General features: G+C 53.7%; 2 protein-coding genes across 3 annotated transcripts in view; one reads left to right on the top strand and one right to left on the bottom strand.

The window, feature by feature from the left end:
* The first annotated feature begins 774 nt into the window (after window positions 1-774).
* LRP1 (LDL receptor related protein 1) overlaps window positions 775-16,945 on the top strand; it is an 81,555-nt gene continuing 65,384 nt past the window's right edge. The window contains exons 1-4 of one of the 2 annotated variants that reach the window (XM_060111748.1): window positions 775-1,331; window positions 9,782-9,904; window positions 12,431-12,568; window positions 14,643-14,762. In XM_060111748.1, coding sequence (XP_059967731.1) covers window positions 1,265-1,331; window positions 9,782-9,904; window positions 12,431-12,568; window positions 14,643-14,762 — 448 coding nt within the window. In that variant the 5' untranslated portion in view covers window positions 775-1,264. The remainder of the gene's footprint in view (window positions 1,332-9,781; window positions 9,905-12,430; window positions 12,569-14,642; window positions 14,763-16,945) is intronic. The other variant, XM_060111749.1, reaches the window with a different exon arrangement.
* Window positions 15,736-16,204, bottom strand: LOC132498339 (cytochrome c-like). Its single transcript, XM_060111751.1, has one exon. The coding sequence runs from the start codon at window positions 16,202-16,204 to the stop codon at window positions 15,893-15,895; it is 312 nt and encodes a 103-aa protein (XP_059967734.1). The 3' UTR covers window positions 15,736-15,892.

The raw sequence follows: 16,945 nt of genomic DNA, 5'->3' as shown, positions 1-16,945 counted from the left end.
CTGGTGACTCACCTCCCTCCAAACCAGGGCCTGCCCCTCCCGGTGCCAGGCAAGCAGGGCGGGGCGGGTACTAAGGTGGGCTCCATCCCCAAGCCCTAGGCGGGCGGACAAGCTCCGGCGTGTCCCGGTGGGTGTCCCTGTTTACTCCAAGTCCGGGAGCGAGGTTGGGGCAGGCCGTCTCGGCCCCTCCCCCACCCCGCCCCCCTCCGCCGCAGGCCCCAATCCCCGTCCAGGTTTTACAAAGTCTCCAAATCAAAGCTCAGCTTCTCCCCGCATCTTCCCCGCGAACTGGCAGCCCCCGACCCCACCCCAGTCATGGGAAGGCACAGTCAGGGTTCCCCCAGGAGATCAGGCCTCGGTCCAGGCCTCCCGGTCTTGGATCCGCAGACGGGGCCTGAAATTCTAGGGCAAGACACCGAGTTTCAAGGAAAAGCCGCTCAGCTCTCCTCAACCCCCCCTGCCCAACCCCCCTCGCCCCTTCAGCTCCCGAGCGCAAGGGAGAAAGGCCCAGTCACGGGAATGGGCGCTCCAGGCCCAAAACCAGACAGCGGGACCCCGGGAACCCCCCGCTCTCGGACCGGTAGCCAGAGATCCAGATCTGGTCGCCGCTCTGTCTCCCCCTCCCCAGGGCAGCGCGCCAAATCGGCGCATGCGCATTCACAGGATTGCCGCGTAGCTCTTTCTCCCCCCACCCTTTTTTTTCTTTCCCCGCCCCTTCTCTCCCTCCCTCCTCTCCCGGTCCCCTCCCTCTCCCCCCCCCCCCACCCTCAGCCCGCCCCGCGGCACCTCAGTCCGGGGAACAGTGGTGCGAGCTCCAGGCCCGTGCACTGAGGAGGCGGAAACGAGGGGAGACCCCATAGCTCCATCAGGCCCCTTCCGAAGGCTCCCCCACCCGGTCCACGCCCCCCACTCCCCCACCCCGCCTCCTCCCAATTGTGCATTTTTGCAGCCGGAGGCGGCTCGGAGATGGGGCTGTGAGCTGCGCCCGGGAGGGGGAAAAAGAGGAACGAAGAGAAAAGCCGGGGGTGAAGGGTTTGGATTTGGGGGCAGAGGGTGCAGCCCCATCTGCAGGCCCTCCCCAAGGGGCTCCGAACTCTACCTCTTCACCCAGACCCCTGGTGAGCTTTGCTGAAGGATAGGATAAGAATAGAGGAGGAGAAGGGAGGAAGGAGGAAAAGGGGGGACCCCCCAATTGGGGGGGCGGCGACGGCGAAAAGTAACAGGACCAGAGGGCAGGGGGCTGCTGCTTGCATCAGCCCACACCATGCTGACCCCGCCGCTGCTGCTGTTGCTGCCCCTGCTCTCAGCTCTGGTCGCGGCCGCTGTCGATGGTGAGTGAGATTCCGCGGCCCCCTTGGACCCTTGGGGACACCCACTCCCCAGCCCCCACCCCTGCGTTCGGATGGGAAAGGGAGACGCGGGAGGGGGTGCCTTTTGTTATCCTAGTCCAGCTGACACAGCAGCGGCCTGACTGGGGGTGGGGATGGGGGTCCAATTTGGAGGATAGGGGCCCCGGGCAAATGATGCTTCTGGGACCCCCCCAGCCCAAACAAAGACCAGAGGCCTGGGAAGGGAGAGGAGGGATCCCCCTTTTTCTGATCCTGGCATCTAGAGGCCTTCTTTTCCTATCTCTGGTGGGGGAGGGCCTCCGCCTCCCCTACATCCTCCACCCCCCCGCAGCACATCTGAATTGTAAAGGAATCCGGATTTGCTGTTTACTGGCTGCAAAAGGGGGCGGGGGTCCTTTTGCAGTGGCCTCTGCATCTGGAAGGGTAGCCGGGTCAGGGGTGCCCCGCTGGGCAGAGGGCAGGCAGGACAGGGGGGATGGCTGTGGTGGGGAGAGAGAGGGCCACGGGAGGGCCCCCTGCTTGGGTGTGGAATCTGGGCCCTTGGAGACCGGGCTTGAAGGCCTGGGTCCAGGATCCAGCGGGCTGCCAGCCTGGGTTCCGAAGTGAGCACTTCCCCCTCTCAGGGCCTCTGTCAGTAGCCTGGAAAGGGCTGTGTTGGGGGGTGTAGCGGGTGAGGGAAGGCGAAGCTATATGACTTTGAATTTTCCTTCTTAATTCCTGGGAGCTTTGAGATGAAAAACGTTAGATGTCATCATTGGGGAAGGGGTCTGGAGAATGGCCTGGAATGCTGAGGTGGGAGGGTGGAGGAAGGCTGCTTTCTCCCTGACTTCTGGTCTGATCTCAGTTTGTACTGGAAGGAGAGTTGGAGGCTGGATGGGGTTATGGCTATGCCCCCACCCCCTAATTCCCTGCTCCTTTGGTAGATGTGTTTATTTCTCTCCACCATTTCCCCTCCTCCCCTTATACGCACACACTTTGTATACTGCAGTTAGGTTTGGGCTAGAACTGTGTCCTTTTGGAGAATTGGGGTGCCCTCTTGCCTTTCTTTAATGTCAGCTATTTTCCCTCTTACTTGTGAGTCACTGGTTCAAGTCTTGCTCAAGCTTTGAGCTGGGGTCATGGGGTTGGGCTGGGCTGGGCCCCTGATTTGGAAGGGGTGGGATCTCATCCCTTCCCGTCATTTTAGCCCTCTCATCCAGGGAAAAATCTGGACCCAATACCATCATGCACCCCTCCTCCATCTTCCAAATTTTGCCAGATTGTGATTGGGAAAGTTTTTCTCTGAAACCAGACTATCTCTCTCTCTCTCTCTTCCCCTCCCCACAACTTGCTTCAGTGGGGGGAGGGAGGTTAAGGGGTCAGGAAGTAGCTGTGCCCAGAAAGACAATATATTCAGTAGCTCTCAGTTATGCCGTCTTGGGGACTCTGTCTGCCTACCCCCCACCCCACATCAATTATCTGCCCAAGAGGAGGAAAGAGGCTCTGCCCTGAATACCCTTCAGACCAGCCCTTGCCCATGACTTCCTCAGTTATGCATGTTGTTTCTTCTTGTTCTCAGCCCTGTGAAGTGAGAGGGGAAACTGAGGCAGAGAGATTTGGGTACAGCGACTTCTGGGAGGGATAGAAAAAAATTTTAAGAGAGTGACCCATCAAGAGCCCCACAATGGAAGGTGGATGGAGTTAGGCAGAGGGAAAAGGGGGGTCTCTGTGGAGAGCAGAAAAGGTCCCCAGCCTGGTCAGGAATGGCCCCAGGGAGCTTCACCCCCAGGGTTCCAAAGCCGTTCTATCTGCCACACCAAGTTGGTGCGTGGTGAGTGGAAGAGGGAGACTGGATGTGTTTTCCTTAATGGTCTCCCACGCTTTTGTAAGTTTCCACCCATTCCACAGCTGTAACCCCAGCTCAAACCAAACTCTATCCAAAGTCCTGGAGAGAGGACCCCTCCCCAAACACCCATACTGTTCTCACCTTAAGAATGGGAATAGTGAATCATCGGTTCTACCCCATTCTGGGGGGTGGGAAAGGGAAACTGCACAGACCTGTAGGGCCAATGTTGTCCGGGACAGCCTCTATCCCCACTCCTGCCCTCATGTCTCAGGCCCACAGACACACAACTTTCTCCTTTGTTTTCCAGAGAAGGACACGTCCTGGCTCCAGCTTACCTGACTCAATGTCTAACCTTCCTTTCTGCTGCTATCACAGACCTTGCTGCTTTCCCTCCAGGGGAGCAGCCCTAGGGTCCTTCTCCACCATTTCTGCCTTCTCTTGCTATGCCTGAACCCAATCTCCAGGGACCCCTTCTCTTTGGGGAGCAATGTCACTCCCTGCTAGTAGACAGAATTGAGTATACTTGCTACCTGGGAGGATGGAGAAACAGATGGAATGGGGAATGGGAAGAGGAGTTATTGAGGTCCCTGCTGAGATTAGGAACATGTTGTAGTGGAGCGGGCTGGCTGCCTCCCTCTCTCCTACCCATCTCCACGTACCCCCTCGAGCCAGTGTATTACCATTTATCAGACAAGCTGGACAGTTAAGTGAGTTATGAGGCTGAGTTGTTTGCCTTCTGGCTCTCTGAGAGATGGTTCCAAACTCCTTTCTCCCCTGGTCAGACTCAGATCTTGGACATCTCCCCTCACCCTCGTCTTTCAAACCAGGGATGTGTAAGACATTGATTTGGGGATGGAGGGATATTTTGATGTTTGAGGCTGCTTCTCAAGACTTCCTTTTCTCCTAATCTTGCTCCCCCTTCCTCCATTTTCTCTATATTTTTTTGCCCCCAACCACTCCCCATCACTGGGCCTCTTAAGGATGTCAGCAGGGGCCCTGGCCAGAGCCAGATCCTGTTCAAATCCCCGGAACTTTACAAAACTCCTTCCTTACCTTTGGGAAGCCCATCCTTACCAAGTCTAACTTTCTTTCCTCTTGCTGTAGTCTCAGCCTTTGCATATCAAACCCCCAAACCTAAGGCTTATTCCCCTCAGTAGTTTCCTCTCAGGGCACACCCCCTCCCCAGCCCTCTATGAACTCTCCAGCATTGAAGTCCTCCAACTCTGGATGGGGGCTCCTCGCCCTTTGGGAATCTGAGTGCAGTTGAGTGGGACCATGCAAGCTGTCCCTGACCTGGTGGGGCTGGGTGCTGGGTGTGGGTGTTTGAAGAACCTAGACCCATGCCCCTGTGTTCAGTCCGATTTCAGCCTGGTTAGCAGGATCCTGCATTGTTTGGAGAAGGAAGCAGTTGGCTCCGGATTGCTTCCTGTGCGGTGGCCCCAGGTCCCAGTGTAAAATCTCCCTGGGAAAGAGGTGAGGGACAGTGAGGGGAGGTATTTATCCCTCTTGCACCCCCAGGGAAGATGAGAATCTCCTGGAGGCCTTGGCTTCCCTGTTGGAGAGCTTCAGTGTTCCTTCCTCCCACCCTCCCAATTCTGTGGGAGGCAACAGCCCCTATTCTGAGTCTCCCTTGGATCAGGCACTGCTAGGGCAGGGACTCTTTTTGTCCAAGTCAGGGTGTATGCTTCCCCACCCTGAGTCTCAGGGATGTTATTCTCCGGGTTCATCCCAAGACAACTGTGTCGTTGTCTTGGCAACCTCTCGGCTGAGACCCCTTCCCTCGTTTTGGCCTCTGTCTGTCTATCATTGGTGTGTGCTCTCTTGGCCTCAAGGAACCTCTGTCTCTCATCCTCTCATCTCTCTTACCTCATCCTTTGTGGCATTCTCTGTCCTGTCTCTCTCAGTCTCTGTCTCTTGCTTTGTCTCTGTCTGTCTCCATCCACCTCCATCCAGGCCTCTTGGTATCTTGAAAGCTACCTGGGAGCAGAAGTCTCTCCTGGGCTTTCCCATGTGCTCGCCATTTTGGAGTTATGCTTCCCCTCCCAGGCCAAGCTTGGAATATCCAGTTCGGCAGTGAAAGTTCTCCCTCCACTTTCCTCCAAGTTCCTCTCTCTTCTTCCCCCTCCACTAATTTTGGAGAGAATGTTTCTGGAAGAAGGGAACTTGATACCCTTTGTGGGTTGAGTAAGAGAGGGAGTGCAGATAATTCAGAAAGGAGGAGGGAGGTTAGACTTCTGGCAGAACTTCCTCATAACCTGAGAACTGGAGAAAGTTGTGAGGAATGGGTCAGGAGCTTAGAGCTTTTACTTCTGCAGCGCATAAGCTGTGTGTGTGTTGGGGGGTAGGTGGGAAGGGCTTCTAAAGGCCTGGTGAGAGATATGCTGACCTCTGGAGACATTCAAAGGGTCTGATTTTACTTGTGGGGAAAGGAAAAGATGGTGGGGAGGTCAGGCTAATGTCCTGCTGAGTCAATATTGACTCAGGATGGAGGGGGAGACCCTTCCCCTCCCCCAGCAGCCCAAGCCATCCTGTCTGTCTGTCCAGGCCGCAAAGCAGAGGCCCAGACTCAGGAATGACAAAAATGTGTCTGAGCCTCGTTGAGCTGCGGGAAGGAGCCACCGGGTAACACCCAAAATACATAAAATTCAGTGAAAAGCTCTTGGTAGGGTCTGGGAGGCCCCTGCTGTCCCACCCCCATATGTTTGAAAGTTTAGATTCCTGCAGGCTCTGCCCCCCACCCCCTGGCCACCCCCTGGCCCCTCTGTTCCCTTAGATATGTCATGTGGCTCCTTTCAGAAAACATCCCCTGATACACAGCCTATCTCTCCGTCTGCTGTGTCTGCTCTTGAAAAGGGTCTCAGGGGTCTCTTTCACGCTTACCCTGTCTCAGGTCTCCTGGGTCTTGAGGAAATCTCAACATCTCTCTTCCTCTCCATCTCTGCTCCCAAGGGGACATACGGATGGGTCCCCTCCTCTGGAGAAGACTCCCTCAGGGCTGTACTTCCCTGTCACCCTCTCTACTCTGGTCAGGCCCTCTCACCGCCCTTCCCCACCCTGCCCCCAAGGTCCCAGAATGGGACAGGACGACAGCCAAGGCTCAAGCAGGGCAGCGGGGTCCGTGTTGTGTCTGGATGCACACCCAACCCTACACCTCCTGTTCTGGCTCCATCTTGGTGGCCCTGGGGGCCATGGCTGGGCTGGGTGCCTGGGTTTGAGGGGGGGCAGGGGTGTTGGCCAGAGTTAGCATGGCGGTCACATTCATCTCTGGGCAAAGCTGAGAACAGACGCCCCTGTGTCCTGGCGTTCTCTCTGCAACCTCGCTCGCTCTCCCTCCGTAGTCCTCTCCTCCTTATTCTCCCTTCTCTCTTCCCTCTTCTGTCCCGTTCTTGTCGCTTTCCGTCTTCTCCACCCTCTCCCCTCCTCTCTGAGGAGCCCTGAAGGCCACTGCCACCTCCTATAATCCCTGTCCCCACTCCCAGCGCCAGAGGACCCTGCCGTTTCCCTTCTTCCTCCTTCTTCATGTGGCTCCATCATCGTGGCCAGTGAGGAACCGCCGGTTCAGTCACGAATCGCTCTGTACCTCAGTTCCCTCGTCTGTATAATGGGGATTGCAACAGTACCCATGTCACAGGGTTTGAGGATCTAAATGAGTTAATGTGTACGAAGTGTTTCAGCTCAGTGGCTGACACAGAGTGACCATGTTAAAAAATGTTAGCTCATATCCTTAGAAAGCCCCAAGTCTCATGAGGGGCGGGAGGCAGGGGAGGCCACTAGTTGCTCCTGAACTTAGGGCCGTGTTGTTCCCTCATCTAAGGCCACGGAGGTGGTTTTCCTGGGTGCTGGCATCAGATGCGGAAGGCGCAGCTGAGGGCAGTGGGGTTGGCTGCTGGCTCTAAGCAGATTACAAGTTTCCTACCCCACCGCACTGCAGCTCCCTCTGCCTCCAAGTGAGGCTTCCCTTGGCTGTGTCGACTGCCCCAAAGGAGGTTATTTGTTTCTTTCCTCCCCTCTTCCCCCTGAAGGAAATCAAAGACAGGCCTCAGCCTTCACACTTGAGATTCCTAGGGCTTTCTCCACCATCCCTGATGGAAAGGAAGTTCTTTCACATCTCTCGAGATCCTTGTGCTGCCCTGACTTGTGGGAGACGTGCACCTCCAGTCCCCCTGCCCCGGCCCAAAGGGATGCTGCTGTGGGACAGGGGCCCTGAGCGCTCCTCTTCCTTTCACTCCCCATCCCCCGCTCCCTTCCCTCCGCAAGAGCACATCTGGTTTGTGAATCTCTCTCATTCCAGCTTTCGGAGTTTGCCAGCTGCTGTTTCCTCTGTCGAGTTCAGGCCAAAAATGGGGGTGGGGGACAGCGGGGGGACAAAGTGAGGGCCAAAGGAGGAGGGGATCATGGCTGGGACTCAGAATGGAGGGGAGATTGGAGTGACCAACCGGTGACCTCAGGCCTGGGCTGTGAGTTCTACCCTGGGGAGGAGAGGGGGCGTGGACTAAAAGTCCAGGTGGAGGCAGGGGTGGCATGGGGGCCTTTCTGGGCTCCAAACAGCCCATCTGCCTCTGAGTCCCATTCCAGCCCCGTCTACCCGCCCCCCCGCCAGCCAGTCTCGGCTGGCCAGGGGAAGAGGACCGTTCTCCAGCATGCTAACTAGGCTGGCGGGCTGTTTCCCCGGGAAGACCTCACAGCTGGCCCAGTGGGGCAATGAACTCAGCATTATCCACCTCCTCAAGGGGCCTTTATTCCCTGCTCAGGGTGGGGGGGGAGGGGAGGGGGACTCCGGGGCCGGGGGCCTAGCCAGGCCATCCTTGATGTGTTTCCTGAACTCGGCTCTCATCCTGGCCAGGGGCCTGAGTGCTGTCCCCTCTGCCAGAGATGGGGGTTAGGGAGGGAGGACGTCTTCTCAGTGTGGCTCCCCTCAGACTCCATCCCTCCCTGCTCAGAGCCCTGACATACTTTCCTTCTGCTCCGTCCCAGCCCTGAGCTCACTCTGCCCTGCTGTCTTCCCAGGGTGCTGTGGCTCCTGAGGGGCCATCTCTCCCCTCCCTGGCACCCTAGTGCCTAGTGCAGTGCCTGGCACAGAGCTGGTTTCCAGTGCACGAGAGCCGAAGAGAAATGGGATTGACACAGACCAAGGAAGAGGCGATGAAGGGCTGGGAGACTGGCTGGGGGTGAAGGAGGGGGGTACTTTTCTTCCTGTGGAGGGCATGGTGACGGGATTGGGAGGAACAACTCCTGAGAACCTCTCAGTGAGAATGGGGAGACTGGTGTGCACTGGTTGGTTAAAAGCTTAGAGTCAGCTCAACTGGTATGAGTCCTGATTTTGTCACTTGCCTGCTGTGTGAACCCACCTTCTTTGAGGCTTGGTTTCCTCATCTAGGAAATGGTGGTATTAGTAGTACCTACTTTGTCATATTGTGGAGAGGATTAAATGAGATGATACATGGAAAGAACTCATGTACCACATTTCCTGGCACATACCGAGGTAACAGTGAGGGTTAGCATTACCGTCTTTAATTCATCCCTGGAGAATGAGGTAAGATAATGGGGCAGGAGCAGAGGGAAGCTGGTGGGGGTGAGGGGTTAGGGCAAAGAGGTCCCGGATATAGGACCTTAACAGGTCGGCTGGGCTGAAACCAGCTCCTACAGGTCACCCCAGCCATCCCCCTGCCTCAGCTCTCCAACTCTATCATCCTGAGCAATCTTAGGTGCTTCTTACCTCTGAGGGCATCTGCTGAAAGTCTAACCAGCAAGGGAGGCTGTGTCTTTAGAGAATGCAGGTGGAGGCAGGGCTCCTCTGCTGATGCCATCTCCAAGCCACCACTGTGCCAAGGGCACCCCAAACACACATCCCATCTGGGGGCCTGGTGGTTAAGAGTTGGAGATGGTGGGGCTTCCCTGGTGGTGCAGTGGTTGGGAGTCCACCTGCCGATGCAGGGGACACGGGTTCCTGCCCTGGTCCAGGAGGATCCCACATGCCGCGGAGCGGCTGGGCCTGTGAGCCATGGCCGCTGGGCCTGCACGTCCGGAGCCTGTGCTCCGCAACGGGAGAGGCCACAGCAGTGAGAGGCCCGCGTACCGCAAAAAAAAAAAAAAAAAAAAAAAAGAGTTGGAGATGGGCAGGATGATGGGTCCCAGGGACCGAAAGTGTCCCAGAGGACGAAGGAGCAGAGAGGTTAGAAGAGACCAGCTCTGGACCTCTAGTGAGATAGGGAGGAAGATAAAGAGAAAACACGTCAATGGCCTAAATGCCTCATCACTCTCAGTCAGCAAAGTGGGGTTGCTGGTATCTGACCAGAGTAACAGAGAACAGCAAGGGCTTTGACCCTGAGGACTGGGGGCGGGCACACCGGACAGGCAATCTTCGGGACTGAGTGGGGGGCAATAAAATGAGCTCCCTGCATCCTTCCCCTCCCGCTGTCGCAGGTACGCGGTGTTCTGGGAGTGAACCCCAGCCACGTGCCCCCCCACAACACGTGGACTGTGGGTCAGAGTCTGAGCCAGATGGAGACTGATGCTGGGGGAGGAGGAGGAGCCCTAGAGGGCTTTAAGGCCATAGAGTTGGCCTGCATCCCTCATTCACACCCCTGTTTTCTTCCCTTGACCCCAGTCCCTAAGACTTGCAGCCCCAAGCAGTTTGCCTGCAGAGACCAGATCACCTGTATCTCAAAGGGCTGGCGCTGTGATGGTGAGAGGGACTGCCCCGATGGATCTGATGAGGCTCCCGAGATTTGTAAGTGCCTTTTCTGGATCCCTCCCCCACACCACCGATTTATGCCTTTTCCTTTTGGCCCAGGCAGTTTGGGATGAGGACAGTTGAGCTCTAGCCTGGTGCGGACCTTGCTCTATGATTGTTTGTACATGACACAGCTAAAACTGTCCTCTCCCCCTCTTCAAAGAGCCCGGCTTGGTGCTTGGTGTGCTCAGAAATGAGCTCCCTCAGCTGCTATACCCCCAAGCCAGCCAGAGATTGTGTTCTCTGGGCTGACAGCTTTCCTGGAAGGAGAGGGCCCAGGCTCCCCTCCCTTCTGGCTCATCCCTCTTCTTCCCACCTCTGAACCTCCTGATCCTGGATGAGTGCCCCCAGGTCTTGCTGGGTCCCCTTCCTGTCCTCAGGCTCCCAGGCCAAAGGCCACTGGCTCTTGATCAGTCTCTGTCCCAGAAGCCCCACCCCTGCGCATTTCCCGCCCTCCCCCAGCTCCCCCTGCCCTCTGTAAGTGGTGTAATCAGAGGCAGCTGTTTAAACTGGGAGAAAGGTCCCCACCCAGGCTTTACCCTGCCAGTGGGGGGGAGTGGAGGACTTTCTGGCGGGACCCTAGAGTCCTGGGCAGCTGGCAGAGTCTCTCCCCTGCTGGGCTAATCTGGGCTGGGGTCTAGGGGACCCTGCATTCCTAGGTCTGTCTCCGTTCTCTCTCCGGCTTTATCCTGTCCCAGCCCCATCTCCATACCCTCACCCATAATTACTAGGGGTAATTTTAGGGCCAGAAAGGGAGCCACCAGTTCTCTCTGCCTCACCCTCATACCCTGCCCTGGAGGTGTGGGAGCCAAGGATATTCTGCAAGTGTTTGTATGGGGGGTGGCTCAGCCTGGAGCATCTTCTTGTCTGATGCCGTCTTTATGCTCCACATTTCTGACCCCAATGCTTGGCGTTAGGGATAAAGAAAGCCATGTGGAAGGTCCAGATCTGGCTCTTTTTATCCATCCTCCCTTTAATTTGATGTAAACCCCACCTTATACACATCCCCACACTGTCCCCACTCATGCACGCTCCTGGACCCATCACACCCACGCTCAGTCCCTCCCGGGCACTGACTCACTCCCCTCCACCCTCCCCGACATACACAGACAGAGGCAGATGCTGGCACAGACACGCTCTCACAGCAACGCAGAGTCAACACTCTGAAATGGGGATGCAGAGACACAACCTGCACTCAGACAGATGCTCCCAGACACTCACACGCAAACCCAGGCTCGCTCCCAAAAGGACATGGAAATGCACATACTGAGGCCAGAAGCACCAGCACACGTGGAGATTCACAGATTCACCCTCACTTCACACCACTCTGCTCCACGGTACACACCTCCCTCACCTGTGCATGTGGACTCCTACCAGGCACAGGCGGACAGGTGCACTCACATACAGACACTCTCTCACACCCTGTCCAGGCTTGGGAGCCAATGGGCGGTGGTCTGTCTACCAGCCCACAGGTTTAGCCAGCACCGTAGGTCACCTGGCCTCCTTAGAATCCCCTCAGGAGCGCTACCCTGCCCTCCCCCCAGCCCATCTTCTTGGGCAACAAAGGAAGTACCAAGACATCATCAGTGGACCACAGCCTTTGACCGTTTCCAAAGCCTTGCATCAGGCAAGCTGCTCTGGGGCTGGGGGTCTATAACAGTGCATCCAATAGAAATATAATGCAAGCCATGTACACAATTTTGAAATTTTCTAGTTGCCACCTTCAAAAAGGTAAAAATAATCAGGTGAAATTAATTTCAACTTTATTTTACCCAATGTATCCAAACTATTATCATTTCAGTATATTATTTGTTTAAAAGTATTAATGAGATATTTTGCATTCTTTTTTGTGGCTGTGGTATTAAGTCTTCAAAAGCCAGTGTGCATCTTATTTTATTTATTCATTTATTTGTTTGTTTGTTTGTTTTCGGCCATGTCATGTGGCTTGCGGGATGTTAGTTCCCCGACAAGGGATTGAATCCAGGGCCATGGTAGTGAAAGTGCCGAGTCCTAACCACTGGGCCACCAGGGAACTCCCGTTGTTTTTTGTTTGTTTTTGCCAGCGTGCATTTTATACTTACAGTTGGAACTAGTCACATTTCAAGTGCTCAGTAGCCACGTATGATGCTGCATATTGGGAAGTGCAGTTCTAGAAGACTTGGTCCAGCTCTCAGCCCCAGGCCCTGTGACCTGGGGAGCTATGGGAAGGAGGTGTACTTTGTCTCCTGAGTGTAGAATGTGAGGCATTGGGGTCCACAGCCTGGGGCATTTGGAGAGTGGACTCTTTGCTAAGACCTAGTTCTCCCCTCCACCTGGCGGCTCCCAGGTGTGTAGCTGCTGTTGGGAATGGCGTAGGAGAGCTCGAGGTTGAAGAGTCTATCCAGGCCCTAGGCCTCCTGAGATCTAAAAAGTGCAGGTGGCTGAAACCCCAGTCTCAGTTCCCCACCCCCTCCCCCAGTGAACAACTAGACAGACAGCCTCTGTAGCCACTGCGGTCATGCTGGCCTTTCCATCTGCCCCCAGGTCCACAGAGTAAGACCCAGCGATGTCAGCCGAACGAGCACAATTGCATGGGCACCGAGCTGTGTATTCTCATGTCCCGCCTTTGCAACGGGGTCCAGGACTGCACAGATGGGTCGGACGAGGGGCCCCACTGCCGAGGTAAGGGCTCTTCCACCTCTCCTGTCCCAGGTGGATGCAGTGAGTTCTCAGGTGGGCACCTGACAGGTTTGGAGGCTCGCCATCCAAGGACTGCCCTCGCACCTTTGTGGGGGATGAGGCCTTGTCCTGCTCCCCTGCGCCCCCGGCACTTCTCTGTGTATGCTTGGACATGTCACTACTCCTCTCTAGTCCCCAGTTTCCCACCTGTGAAATGAGAGCTTTATACTAGATAGTGTTTTTGTACTTTTTATTTTTGTAAATAGCGGGGTCTTTTCTTCAAATGGTTTCTTACATGAGTATGAACAGAGAAGAGCAGATGCTGTGATTGAAGCTGGGGTGGGGGGGGTTCTGGAGTTTTGTCCCCCTGCCTCCCCTGCCAGGGCCCCCAAAGGCGTCCCCCAAGAAGTGCAGATCTTTGAGGCTCTCTGAAGTTGCTTGATGGGAAAGTCACCCAGGCTGAAGAGGGAACTGTAGGATGATAGGTCAGACTTCCTTCCCACCTGCAGCTCTGGTCACCAGCTCTGCAGTTCTTCCCCTGGAGGCCCCCATGACCCAGGGAGAGTCTGGATCCCACGTGAGCAATGGGAGAGATTCTTTGGGGGCAGGGGGGACAGGCAGGGCCTCAGGCCTGTGAGTCGGGGAATGGGGACTTCTCCTACTGCCCTCAAGGTCTAGGCCTGGAGCAGAAGCCTGGCTTTGTGAGGCCCTAGGCAAGCCCCTGGGTGTGGGGCAATCTTCCCTGGGGGGTGGGGACTGTGTCCTGTGCCTGTAACGCGTGTCAGAAAACATCTGCCTGTGGGAAGAGACACATCTGGATCCTGTTCACTGAGGGCAGGGAGTGTGGAGCAAGGGAGTTTGTGGAAGATTTTTATCCTTTCCTTTGGTTGATTCTGCATGTTTTTGTCTGAAGCTCCTGGAATGGGATGCAGAGTGTGGGCTTAGGGACTGACTTCAATTACCACACACGTCCCATCTTATCGGATGGCGCGTGTTCAAGTTTGCTTGCTTTTGTATACCTGGTCAGTATCAAAAACAACCAAGAACCTCAAAAACCTGGGGTTTGAATTTCCTTCTCTGATATTACAGAAGTTGGACCTCATCATCCTCCCACCCCATATCCAGAAGAGAAACTCTTTTCCAGATTTTCCAGAACAAACACTATTTCCCCCCTGTGTTGGGGGAGGCTGGACAGGGCAGCACATTCGGGCTCTCGGGCAGAGATGGGGAGGAGAAGGAAGAACCGGGGTCCGGCCCCTGATCCCAGCTCCTCCTGGCAGGCTTAGTGCCTCTAAACGTCTTAGCATCTCAGGCAGTGCTCTCTCCTAGGTGGGAGGGGGGGAGCAGGGGTGTGAGGCAGCTGGACAAAGGGGTCTTTGTGGCCAGGCCGCCTGGCCCCATGCAAGGCCATTAATTGGGTCGCTGGTCTGGGGGGGCAGCTGCTCTCCCACCTCTTCCCCCTCCTGTCTCATTCCCTTCTGTCTCCCCTGTAGAAGTGGGTCAGTGGCAGGAGGAAGATTAGAGAAGGATCCCAGGGGAGTCAGTTTTGCTCCTCCTCCTATCCTCTACCTGGACCTTGGGCCTTCTCTCTGAGGCCGCTAGGGCTCAAGGGATGGGTTGCAGGGGTGCTTATAGACAAGAGCTGGGGTGCTGCACAGAAAGACTCGATTCCATGCCAGCTCTTCACCCTTAGCCCCAAAGCCGACATTGCAGTCCTTGGGCAGAGCAGGCAAGAGGTATGTGAAGGGGATGAGAATCACTGTCCCCACTTCCTGTTGACCCCAACAAACTACCAGAACCCCTCTCCATGGGGACAGAGGGAGTCCAGAGCAGCCAGAGCAGGGAGATGTGGGTTCTAAATCATAATGGGCTGTGTGACCTTGGACCTGTCTTATACCCACCCTTTGTCTCAGTTTCCTCACTGGCACTATATTTTTAGAGTCGATGCTTTGTAAGCCCCTTCATCTCTGACACTGCAGGCAGCAGAAATGGTTTCTGAAGGGTTGGGGGAAGGTTGCAGTCTGGGTACAGCTGCCAGGTCTGGAGGCCTGAGTATGTGTCACTTGCTCCCACACAGAGCAGCGAGGACAGTGTTCTCATCTGGGTTGCCAGCACCACTGTGTCCCTACACTCAACGGGCCCACCTGCTACTGCAACAACAGCTTTCAACTTCAGGCAGACGGCAAGACCTGCAAAGGTAAGTGTGCCCACCGCGCGTGCTGGGGGTGAGGGGTAGTGGGCCGGGCCGGGGAGGAGAAAGCAGATGGAAGGCGCAAGACAGGAGGCGGGGCTACAGGCCTTATAGCCTCAGGGCATGACTGTGGGCCCTAACTCCTTGCTTCCACCAGACTTCTTTTATTTTTATTTTTTATTTTTTTTATTTTGAGGTACTATATTTTTCGACCATCTTGGTATGTCATTAAATCAAGCACATTAGAAAAATCGTGATCTGTGACTTTGTTTTTAATTCTCAAGCCTTATGATCAGATAATTTACAAATCTGTGCTAATGATAGAGCTCCTCTACCGTAACCCTTCTGAGTTGGCAAAAGCATCATTACCAATCACACATCTACAGTAGTTCTACAGTTGTGTTTCTGAATACCTGTTTAAAAGACAATCCTGAATTATAACTTAGTCTGATTTTGTAGAGAATTCACAAGCACGTTTCCCAACCTATCATGTCACAGTGAATTTTAAAAACATCTGATCTTAAAGATCATCTATAAAATGTGAGGAGTACTAAATATTCTTTATCTGATGCTATACATAAACCACACTAAAATGCCCTTCATTAAGTAAAATGCAATACTTTAGATGGAGAATTTTAATTAAATTGGCATATTTAAGACCAAAAAGATAAAGTGGACATTGTCAGTGTATCTTCAGCCCTTGCCTTAACAGGTGAATGAACACAACTTGAAACACAGGTGAATCTTGCTGGTCTATGAGACAGTGAAGGGAGCTTCTCAATATTTAAATATATTAATATAACCAGTTATAGAAATCTAAATATAAAACCAGTCTCCTATAGGGTTTGAGAAGGCATTCACCATATCCCTGAAAAGTTTAACATTCCTTATTCAAGTTTAATCATCTCTTTAGAAGGGGAAAACAGTGACAGTACTTGCTGAACCAGAATTACTATCAAAATTCAAAAAGCTAACCATATTCATTTAGCCACAAGCCAATCTTATTTAAATCAGGACAGAAATATCACATTAGCTATTCATGATCTGAATTCTAGTGTATGAGACCAGTTTAAATATGGTACACATAAAAAGTCATGAGACATTTGTTTCATAATAAATAAGGCAGTGGCCAACGATTATGCATTAGTAGCTTTTTTGAGATAAGCTATCAAGTCTGCCCTTTCTCCCTTCTTAATGCCAGCGAAGATCATTTTTGTTCCAGGGATGTACTTCTTGGGATTCTCCAAACACTCCATCAGCGTCTCCTCTCCCCCGGTGATGCCTTTGTTCTTGTTGGCATCTGTGTAAGAGAATCCGACAGCCTGACCTGTCTTTCGCCCAAACAGACCGTGGAGATTTGGCCCAGTCTTGTGCTGGCCTCCCTTTTCCACAGTATGGCACTGGGCACACTTCTGAACAAAAATCTTCTTGCCTTTCTCATCACCCATTTTTAAATCGTTCTTTCTCCGTGTACGACTAAGCCGTTCCCGCTCGCAAGCCGAACGTCCCACTCTCTAAACCCAAGGCTCCACCAGACTTCTTAAAAGTCGTCTTAAAAATTATATAAGTCAGGGACTTCCCTGATGGTCCAGTGGTTAAGACTCCACGCTTACAGTGCAGGGGGTGTGCATTCGATCCCTGGTCAGGGAACTGAGATCCCACATGCTGCATGGTGCAGCCAAAAAAAAAAAAAATTATATAGGTCATATGTGAGTTTTCTTGTAAAAAAAAAAAAAATTAAAGCATTATAGATAAAACCAAAGTCCCCTTTGACAAACCCTCTTCAGTTCTGGTCCCTTTCCCATCTCTCTGGAGGTCAACTCTGTTACCAGTTTGCTACTTCTCTGTCCTTGCCTTTTTCTGTCCATGTGTACATGTACTCATGGAGAATCTAATTGAAAGTACTGTTTATGTGCATGTGATTTTTTTTTACATAAATATCATACTGTACATATGTTTTTTTTCAGTTTTTTCACCCAGTATGTTCTAGAGATTTTTCCATGTTAATACGTAGAGATCTACCTCATTCTTTTAAAAACCACTGTGATGTATGACTGTTACCACAGTTTACTTGGCCATCTCCCTTTTGATGCGTAAGATGTTCCCGGTTTCTTCTGTTACACACAATGCAAACTCTTCTGTTTTAAATTTACCTCCCTGGGGTCTTTGCACAAATGCCACCTTCTGAG

The sequence above is a fragment of the Mesoplodon densirostris genome, chromosome 11 (assembly GCF_025265405.1).
Source record: "Mesoplodon densirostris isolate mMesDen1 chromosome 11, mMesDen1 primary haplotype, whole genome shotgun sequence".
Classification (NCBI taxonomy): Eukaryota; Metazoa; Chordata; class Mammalia; order Artiodactyla; family Ziphiidae; genus Mesoplodon; species Mesoplodon densirostris.
Note: the sequence above shows the minus strand (reverse complement) of the source record. Positions and strands in the feature narration are given on the sequence as shown.